Here is a 12,088-nt window from a genome sequence, read left to right on the forward strand (position 1 = left end):
TACGAGTCTATAATCGTCATACGCGTGTAATCGGAAAACTATACCACTAATCATCTGCTTTGTATATTTATATGACCATCGTGAAACACTACTACAAGTTGGTACGAATTTACAATTAGCACGCCACGTACAATAAATGGACAAAACCACGGATTATATTAATTGTTTTTTCCTCAGTTTAATGCGAACAATAAACACTATATACTACTCTTGTTTGTCTAATTAAATATAAAAGGTCATACAAATAATAATATTGAATTATTTGACCTTTTAAATAAGAGTTTATTAAACACACGAATAGACGATGACGAAAATACACTGAAAGAGGAAATAATAAATTAACCATTATCTTTTTTCGATTTAGTTTACTACGAACTTATATTTTTCGTAAGTATCTAATATTAGTAAGTAATTTATAGAGATTGTTTTTTTACATTTTTCAACCATGTGTTTCTGAACTTTAATAACATTATAATATGTTGTCATATACAGTAGCTACGCTTAGAAATTCGGTTACCCGCTTGTAACAGCATTTTTTAAAGTGGTCGAACGATAAGAACGAGTGTTGTTTTTAAAAATGTACTGCGTGTATTGTAAATATATAAATTTCGTGTCAGCTCACGCAAATACAACAGCGTAAGTAATTGAACGTAAGACCACCGCGTCGTAAATAGACATGTACATTTTGTTAAATCTAAATTACTTAGGTAAGCTAAAACTAACACCATTAGAAAGCAAAGAATTAAAGGCTCAAATTTTCCGAGTCTAGTTTATAGTTCAGCTGTTCAGAGCAGAATTTAGAGGTGTTAATTACACCACGTGTTGCTTCTATTGATTCTTTTAAAGGCATAGAAAATCTCAACTGGCCCGAAAAATTGTATATTTATAATATTATATTAAATAAAACTAAATTGTGCTGTGTGTGTTTTTTATTTGAGTATTTCAATTTAAAAAAAAGAAATGTTGACAGTTTTTTAAATGTATTTATTTTTTTTTTCATAGTAAAAGTGTTAATTTTGTATATAAAGGGAGTTTGAAAGGGTGACCATTTCGTTAAAAAAAACTCTAAGTATGGGTCTGGTTTTGTTAACTTTCAATACTCATTGGTTAAACCACAATAACAACCCCTGATGTTCATTGTATAGGATTTTCATCATAGTTTTTTACTGTCCTTTTCCAAACCATCAAATTATAAAAAAAAAAATAGGAAAAGCCTGTGGTTCATGTATCATACACATCTATGTATCATATTTCACAATATTTCTTTTTTCTTTTTTATGAGTGACCAATACACAGAAATTGTAATGAAATATCAAATATTTTAACGACAAAAATGAATTTTTTTTATATAACACTGTGGTAATCATAATTCACCCTACATTCTACTGAATAAACAAATGATAACAATTGTTATAACCGTTATATACCGTTAATCTGAGGTCTATTCACTTTATGCACAACTACTGTACCGTGATAGCTCACTGAAATAATATTTATTATTTAAAAATGACACATCGTTAACCGAGAACGTCTAACAATTTTAATGTCAATAAATATAGACATCATTTTTGGCTGGTTTTGATGGTTTTCAAAAATAAAAATGGTTACATCAATAACTATAATATTATTAAATATGTAACAACAATTACGTTATTTTTGATATTCGTTAAAACTCTATATGTTTTACTTAAATTTGTTTGTGCATAAGGTATAATAATAATGAATATGACAACTTCACACCTTCCAGTTAATTTTTTAATAATATGCCAATAATATAACAACCGTATTATGTTGTGGTTTTAATTGCCTCGGGATTGAATACGTGCTTCATCGTTAGGCGTGAATTTATTTTCTTAATTAAAACCTATGGAGAGAAAACTACGATTTGTCGATTTGTTGTATTATAATTTGCATATGATTTTAAATTCAAGTTTTAAAATCATTTATCACATAATGCGGCAACATAACATAGATATTGTTGTAATATTATAATAATATATTTTTATTTAAAGAACTGAAAGCAATTGATCTACCTATACAATATTAAGCAAAATATACACATTCTAATTGCTGTGAAATTTCGTTTAAAATATTAATAATGCATAAAGTAAAAATGATTTTTAATTACTAGAATGAATTTTAAGTGGCTTAATATCACACAAAATTGGAATTGTTATTCAAAAAGCAATCAATTTTTTTTAACAAAATATTATTTATGACATCGTCCCGGGTTAGTTTCGTTGCATGTACCTATAAAATCATACACAAAAACTTGATAAATAATAATTATTGTATGAAACAAGAATAATATATGTTATGAAAAGTTTAATATCAAAGTGGAAATAAACAAATTGGTTTTGACTTATTATTAATTATAACAAATAATTGCATACATTTCTGAACACGTCAAATATCCTATTATTGATTATTAAACATTAATATTTTATCAGTCATAATACACTAATCAACAATCATATTATTTTTTTAAATAAAACTTTAATTCCATATGTACTATCAATAATGATTAAAAGATTAAATTCGTATATCAAAAAACAGTTATATTATTGTATGTAGAATTTTCAAACTAAAATATATATAATTGTTTTTGTATATGTATAACTATTTATGGGCAATCGATATTTTACGAGTACACAATATCATAATTAATATTTTTTATGGTTTCAAACATAAATACTAAACTTGAGTAATCAATGATAAAAAAAATTATTATTTTATACTTGACAAAACGATTACCAATTTTTTTAGATCTGGAAATATATATATATATTTAAGATCATAAATCGTATATTGTACTGTAAAAAAGTATACGTTGTAATTAATATTAACACTATTTACAGCTGTAATAATATTAGCTGAATAAATTTAAATATTTCACACGTTTTACAAAACCAACTGTTTTTTTGAACAGATTATTTGGAGAACAAATTGTTTACCATCAATTTATTTCGATTCGAGCAACCGATCAGACAAGCGTTGATATCCAACGGTAGAAAATTCAAATTCATAATTTATTTTACGGTATAGGAACTAAGAGGTGTCGATGTTGTAAAATGTAGTAGCTATAGGATTGAGAACGATCTGAAACACTGAATTTATTGAATATTAAATGCGTACCTTTCTTCAATGTTTAGCTAGTGGTTAATATTTATTGATTTAGACAGGAACGTTGTAAAAAATTTAAATAATCTATCAGTCAGTATACCTATACAGTGTTACGCAAAATATTCATAGAAAAATTGAATTTCATAACACAATAAATTATTCACTATAATATACACATTATGGCGAGAGCCACGGTGTATGTTTAATTATAAATTAAAATTGATATTTTTTTATACTCAATCCAAACATATCGTAACATAAATTTAGTATTTATTATATAATATGGATGCAAACACTAAACTTTCAAGAAATAATCTACAAAATAAATAAAATATAAATTTATGTACGGATATTAAAATATTGAAATATGATAATATTATTTATTATAAGCATTACAGTCCTATTTTATTTTCTCCTTTTTTTTTTTTACTTAATAACAAACCGGTAGAATAATGTAAGAATGTAAATACCAATTAAAAACAAATTATGCTGACAAAAAAAAAAACCAGTATGATACGCAATCATTTTAAGTTTAAGCATACTGCGTATAATGTATAAATATACCTACTGTATCTATAAGTGTAATATAACAATGGCAAGTATAGCAAAAGCACTCGTGTCCGAGACAAAGGTGCATATTTGAGGGGTTAAATGAGAAATCACTATTGTATGAATGAAACTTGAATGAATCCATTTCGTGCTGTTGAATAATGAAAATTCCACTATCATGATGATTAGAGAAACGAATAAGACAGAAACAAAGTACATTGCGGAAAACAGATTCTCGTTAACTAAAATTTGTTACGGCTGTTAATAACCTTATAAGATTTAAATTTCGATAAAAAGTAAAACGGAATTTATGCTACGTTGTTTAAGCTCTTTACCGACTACACATTTATACAAGAATTAATTGACAAACGGTGAGAAAAATTGTGTCGTGTAAAACGGGAAATTACTAGGATTAAAATTTAAATTATTTACAATAGTTATAATATTCATATAGGTATATTGAAGCTAATTATTTTTAATGAAGGCATTTAAGACTTACCGGGAGAGCTCGGTCGTTAATGTCTGAGAACGAATCCACTAGATGAACGTGCTCCTCGGCAACCACCTTGTCCATTTGCAAAGTGTAATACCCTAAAGTTTTGTCGCACTGATGTCGTTGATGACTGAGTAGTTGCACGATGAGTACATCGTCGTTTTCTAAGCGTTTCGATATTGGCCATTCAAAGTTCTGGAAAAAAAACATGCATGACATTTATTCATAATTGAAATAGATGAATAATAAACACAAGCAATGTTGTATTGATAAGCTTAAGTGCATTTGAAAAATGTATGGAATTTACTAAACCATTCAACAGTTATTATTTTTCACAAGTAGTGGGTAAAAATTCATAAATTTATTGTTAAAATCTTATTTAAATTATATTGAATTTATATAATTTTAAGTGAAATAAATTGATATATTATGTACAATAATTATATCTATTTTTGAGACGAAAAATAATATATTACCAACTAAAAATATAATTTATATTTCGCCGTTATTACACATCAATACTGATAAAATAAAAATTCACAACCAATAATTAATAATATTTTGTGTTTAATTGTGTGGTACAAAAATGTATATTTGTTATTTTATTTTATTTGGCCTATGGTTTTTAAAAAATTAATTTTGAAGTATAATAAATTTTAGAAATTGTATAATCGACCTAAACGTTTGTTTCACAATTTTAATTTAAAAATGTAAACTTTACAAATCTTATACTAATTACACCTACGTGTATAGTAAATAATTTATTATAATATTTAAATAGGACATTATTAACATTAAATTATTTATATATATTTTTTTAAATTAGTTTTATTTTATCATATTATATTATTATTTCCTTTTTTTTTTTGTTGTATAATTAGCATTTAGTTTTAGTAGGTAAAAAAATTATAATAATATAGCATGTTTGTTTGAAAATAATAATATTGTCACAAAAGCATTTTCATATTTTAATATTTTCTTTGTTTGTACAAAACAAGTATATACAATACAAATTATATTAAATATTTAAATATATGTCTAGTGAAACACAACACATTTTTTAAACAAATAATAGGTACCTATTTATAAAATTAAATTAATTTTTAAACATTATACGAAAACTAACACATACACGTCTAAGTACTCAAATAATGTATTTAAATATTTTAATAATAATAAACACAATCTAAAATAATCTTACTACCCATGCGATTTTTAAAATCAAATTTTATACATTTTAGTACAATAATTATTATCTAGCCTCATTGCTATTATTGGCCAAACAAACACAATTATATATATTTCAATTCAGATATGTTATACATTTTTATAATGGTTAAATTAATGAAATAAAAAGTTGAAAATGACTAACAACTAACAATTGATAATGTAACGAGCCGTGATAACTTATAATACATCGATATACCACCATGACACCATGTAACAAAAATTCATTAAAACGTGAAAGAAACTTTAGGCCTCTAAAATTAAATATCTACATAATAATTTTTGGTAATCATTATTTGTTATGAAAAATTGAAAATACGACTATATAATCAATAGTTAGTTATCCTCGTATATTATATATATTTTGTAACATTGCACGTATATTTATTTAAAAATAAATATTATATTATTTTTCAATGTACCTCGATATTAAATTTGATATTTTATTTTATTTTTTTTTTTTTGTAAAACTTATTACCTCAAGAACGTAAAATATTACCCCAAGGACATTTATAAACGATTCTCTCAATTACTAATTCGATATGAAGACAATGTCAAAACTATAAAGTTATAAATTATATGTAATATAGTTTCTATTAAATAATTATAATAATAATATTTTGTTTTTAAACTTCTATATTTACACTTTAAGAAATCATTCACTTAGTAGTCATTATAGTGACACTTTAATGTGCAAATTATGATGAAAATTATTAAGCAAATTAATATTATTTGAATTAACTGTAGTCAAGCTCACTTATAATTGTTTGAATTTTGCTATAGAAAATATCAGAAAACTACATTATAAACGGTGAAAATTAAAATAAAAAATAGAGATTAGAAGTGAGAAATAATATATATTTAATAATTATTTATATTATTTCATCAACTATGAAACATATAGAAAATTATACTTATAAAAGTAGTTTAGTTCCTTATTTTAAATATATTTAAAAAAATATAATATAATAAATTTTTTATATTTTAATATATAATTTTATATCGACCAGAGTAAAATTAACGGATGGAAACTCTATAAAAATGGAAACTTTTTATAGTATTGTTCGGATATGTGTTATTGAGTTTTTCGATGATATTATGGCGTATTGGCAAATTCCCAGATTAGTAAACTGTAGGTACGAATTGGGATTATAGAGGTTTTATAATTTTACACGTTTGAGTTCAAGTCAATGTGCAATTTCTTCGTTAATAACAGTGAATGGTGCTTCGCATCTTGAAGTGAGAATTATTCTTTTAGCTTTGTACATCCAGAGGTGATATTTAATGTTTATCATAAAATAATCCCTTTCCGTTTATGGGCATGCGATTACACTATATTATTTTAAAAAGCTATAAAATGTATACTTATAGACTGAATGTTAAATGAGGTTAAATATTTGACTTAATTTCGTTGTATTATATGTATAATCTCAATATTTATTTGTCAATTGTTGTTAATAATCAAAAATTATTATTTACACTTTTAAGGTACAATTTATATAAAAATAACAAAATGTATTATTTATATTGAATATAGTTTAGTACCTATATATTCCTATAACACGTTAAAATTGTTAACAGGTACTTTAAAATAACATTATTTTGTACCGTCTAGCATTGAAACCTAAATATTAGCTATATGGCTTTTGATTGAGATCATCTAAGCTGTTTGCAAATTTACTACGATGCACGTTAGTAAGACGGAGACAGTACATGCGGGTATAACGTCCTTTTAACAGCAAACACTCGTTATCTCAAAAATGTATATGCCATAAAATATCGGGCCAATATACACTAACATCAATCAAATACCTATAAAACATTAAAAATCTTTAGGTTTCTAAGTTCTATTCGAATCAATCGGGATATGGCTAGTTTATATTTTATGAAATAACACTATAACAGATATATTATAATATGCGATTTGTTTGATTTTATTTGGCGAAAAATGTATTCAACATACCTTAATATTCATTCTCACCACTAACAGATAATCAAATTACTTATAACAATATAAATATATAGTAAAATATAATCTGGCCGACCGTTTATGCACAGATTTGTTTTTGCATACGTATAGAGCGATATGTCCATTGAATTAAAATTTAACACATTCATTACAGTGATCTACTCAATGAGGCAGACGTACACTTGACATATTATGCCGTACAGCAGAGTAACTTCCTTCGTTCGGAACCGATTGCGTCCACTCGTTTTGGTACGGTTATCGATAGGGTCCGATAGTATTCCATACTCACTACGAAAACAGTAGTAGTTATTACACAGGACAAGTCGTGGAGCTACCCTTTCGTACGTGATCCATCGTCAATTCTGTTAGTTTTTTCTGTCTCAGTGTTTTTCTTAAACGTAAAACTCATGTCACTGATCTGTAGTGCGCGTCTTACGGCCGCTTCGCGTATAACTTTGTGTCGCAGTAGTTTTTTAACATAATACTATGTCCTATTGCACTACACACTGGTGCAGTGGCTTACATAACACGCGACCGTGTTGCGAGGACATTTTTAGTGTATCTCTCTCTTGACATTAAAAAGGGTGTGGATGCTGTACGGTACGTACAATACGAACGGTCGTAATTATTCGTATCGGCAATAAGAGTCGTCGGGCGAGGTGTTTTCAGCGCACCGATCGTCGTCGTTTCGTTATTTTTTTTATTGCTTTGTAAGCACGCGCGGGTGCAATATTGTTGTGCACGGACACTTTATTATAATTTATTATCGAGTTATTATTTGTCAATAATTGTCAACGGTCAACGTCGATTGATGCTTATTGCGGATTAAACCAATCGGTGAATCCGTATTTTTGCTGATACGAAATTTTTTTATTTTTACATTACATAATAGTTTTACATTATATAGCAGATGGGGGGGAGAGGCTATATTATCCTCCCATAATATAATATAGTCGTGTTATAATATTAATATAATAATTACATTTCTATTGTCGTATGATAGGTATGTAATATTAATAATATAAACAATCCACTTATTTAACTATTCATTCCATAATCATTATGGCATAATGTATGTCTGTTTTTAATATGTATATATGATGAATATGATGTCATAAGTATCTATTTTTTTAACTTAAAAGTTATAACGGTTAAAAACAGTAAAAATATACTTTTTTCAAAAATGTTGTTTGTAGTTAATTTAAAGTATGTAAAAAATCGTTTTAAAATCGTTATTAATACTTTTCAATTTTCAAAAAGATAATGAGAGTTTACTGTTAAAATAATCATCCTGTATTGCTTTAATGTTAAGAACACTCAATCTTACAATTTTTGGTTAAAGTTTAAATTTTTAATTCACTACAAAAATCGTTTAAAAATTATTTACAAGATGTAAATAGTATCTATTATACACATATTCAAGAAATTGTGTTTTAATCAAAACAAAACTTCAATTTTATTTTATTTTATGAAAAAATAGCTACTAAATATATAATTTAAACGGTTTGAAGAATCCTTGTTATTATTAAACTGCACAGTTCAGTAAGCATTAACATAATATGTTATAAGAACATAAAGTTTATAATATGTTATGAAATTACATTAGATTTATTTGATATTTTTCAGAGAATATAATACAAAATATAATATGTATACTGTAGTATCGTTGAGTAAGTGTAAAATGCGAAAAATAACTACTTTTACAAAAACAATTTGTAGCGTTCATTACGTAGTTACACTTTGTAACATTTTATACATATCCATCTTAATAAATGTAAAACATTGAGAAGGTAATAATACTTTTTTTTAAAGTACAGAAATAACATGAAGTGTATTGAATCAAAATAAAATGACAACGACACATTTTTCAACTTATAAAGTTTAATCATCATAATAAAAAGTTTTAAAAAGTCTTGAAGAAAATTTAAATCTTTAGTTTTTTAAAGTTCCTCGAAGTCTGAATAATAATAATGGCATATTGGAATAATATTCAATTTAATAACAGTATAGAGCTGGGAACATTATAATACCTATATTATGGTCGAAAAAATCAATTAATGTATTTTGTACGTGTTCACTGATTTTAATTTCCATTGGTACATGGTTAAAAAAATAAAATTTAAAATTACAATTAATTTCGCAATTTTTTTTCTAAGTATACAAGAACAACTTGTTTTACATATTTTTAAATGGGATTAATATGTAACTAATTTATCTAAACATTTTAAAGAGTAAATAACAATTTTTAAATTAATTATAATATAGGCCATAGTCATTTTTAACGTTTATATTTTATGTATAATATTCTATTTATTTTTTTACAGAATTATTAACCAATACAATTACTAGACAATTATTTAAAATATATTTATACTTATATGTCCATGTAATATATTATAAAATATCATCAAGATCCAATCTGCTATCAAATACCATCTTCAAAATTAAAAATGAATTCATCTTTACAATTTTAAATTGTGATAAAAACAACACAAAAAATAAAAACACATCCTTCTACGTAAATCCTCATTCCTCCTTTTGGAATCTAACACAGGAATTTTGCATCACGAAAAATTACAATTAACTAAATATATTATTATACTTTCTAGATATACATTATATTTAATTAAATTTACTTATTTACAAAGTCAACAAAATATTAAAAATATGTAATTTAATGGTGAAAATAATATAAATAAAATAACCGTTACTAAACGTGAATAATTTCACTATGAGAATGTGTGAAATGAGTGAAAAAAATTTATTTTTCAATTTTTCGAAAACAGAACAATTTTAAAATAATAACTCATTAAAATACAGTTTATGTTTTATTTCCAATCTATAGATAGATTGATTTTATATACTCATGTAAAAAAAAAAAAAGGTTTAAAAAAATCAATTGTAATAAACCATCTTTCGACTCAGAATCTTAAATAAAAGGAATATTTGAAACAAACTAGAATAAAGGTCTAAACTTTACACGTGGGAGGTAGTATTTTGTGCATCAAGAGAATATTCTTACTAGATCACTTAAACTAGTGACCTAGCCCCCAGGGTCATGTTTCCGTAGTTTAAAATAATTTATAATGTAGTATTACGATACTGAATAGAATCGTTTTTTACAACTTCTCTCGAATAAAAGCGATTATTTTAAACTTCTACAGAACCAAAAACCAATTTCCATCCGAATAGACACACTATATATTTGAAATATTTAGAGATATCAAGTGATATCAATAAAACAATCTAATTAACTTATAAAACGTCTTACCATAAAAAGTTTAATGCTCCTTAGTTTAGTACGGATTTTAAAAAGATTAAAGTCTGAAATAAAGTTCAATCAAAAATAAAGACTTGCTTCAGTTCTTCAGTTGTTTTAACTTTTTACGAATGTAACTCTATTTCAGTTTTAATATTAAAAATATTGTTCATGAGACTGTTTTATAAAGTAAAATTCACAATGTACGATATATATAAGTATATTTGTACGTCATACACTCATACGTACATTATAGTTGAATATAAAATCATGTTTTATTTTAATTTAATATATTTATTTTTTAAATTAATCTATACATTGATTTTATGTCTATCATCAAAAGTGGTTTGATTCAAGTGAAAGAAACTATAAATATTCTAACGAAAAAAAAATATATTTAAATTTGAATGCTTGAATGTATTTTTATTTTTTTATGTAAGTATATTAACAATATTGGTAACTATAGCCATATACTTGATAATTTAAAAAAAAAAAAAAGTGTTATACATTTGAAGCTGATAAAAAAAAGAAATGACGTAAATCATATTTTGTTTCTAAATGTCTTAGTTACTAAATGACATTGTATTTTGTCTGATGACAAAAATATTCCATGTAGTTGTTGTATTGTATTTGGACCTAATTTTAAAAGGGAAACAAAACAATGGAATTTTACACAACATGTTGTTCACGTGAAGTTTTATTATTTATATCCACATAAATCCTACTTCAAACACTTTTTTGAATGTAGCCGAAATTTATAGTTTTTAAATATAATATAAATGAATATCCTGAGTGTGTGTCATGTTTTTGAATTACACGAATAAATATGTATATCGCAATTATAAAATTACATAGGTAGATGTATTATTGGAAATGACAAACTGTAAAATTGTGTTATTAAAAGATAAATTAAATATTTAAAAAACATGTGTTGATAACACATGTTTCTTATTGTATTGTTAAAGTATTGCGTATATCTAAATTAATTAAAATAACTTTTTTTTAATTCTTTTTATATTGGTTTCAATAGTTATAACTGTTTTATTTGTTGGGATTACTCCCAATTGAGTTATTATGTTTATCATAATATGTCAATATGTTTTATTTTTTGTTAATCTTATTGTTTTTAAAGTCTAGAAAAATTATTTTTATTCGTATGATTTCTTTTAAGGTAAAAATTATATTATATTATTTTTGTATACCGTATTTATTTACAATTACTGATCATCATATCATTCAGCTAATTTTTTGATATATTTTTAATATATTATCTCATATCGTGTAATTTAGTCAACTTATTTTATTTGTAATTATTTCAACACTTCTTACTATTAATAATATATTTACAATATGTCTATTTAATTAACATAATATGCACATGTTTTACTTATTTAATTAAAAATTCAAGATCCACAGTCAATTTTTGTTATTTTTATTGTTGTTTTTTATAATGTATAAATAATTATTT

General features: G+C 24.6%; 1 protein-coding gene across 2 annotated transcripts in view; it reads right to left on the reverse strand.

The window, feature by feature from the left end:
• Nucleotides 1-12,088, reverse strand: part of LOC132929615 (otoferlin-like) — a 125,676-nt gene that overhangs the window by 52,922 nt on the left and 60,666 nt on the right. For both annotated transcript variants that reach the window (XM_060995091.1, XM_060995090.1), the window contains exon 3: nt 4,172-4,360. In XM_060995091.1, the coding sequence (XP_060851074.1) occupies nt 4,172-4,360 (189 nt within the window). The remainder of the gene's footprint in view (nt 1-4,171; nt 4,361-12,088) is intronic.

The sequence above is a fragment of the Rhopalosiphum padi genome, chromosome 4 (assembly GCF_020882245.1).
Source record: "Rhopalosiphum padi isolate XX-2018 chromosome 4, ASM2088224v1, whole genome shotgun sequence".
Lineage (NCBI taxonomy): Eukaryota > Metazoa > Arthropoda > Insecta > Hemiptera > Aphididae > Rhopalosiphum > Rhopalosiphum padi.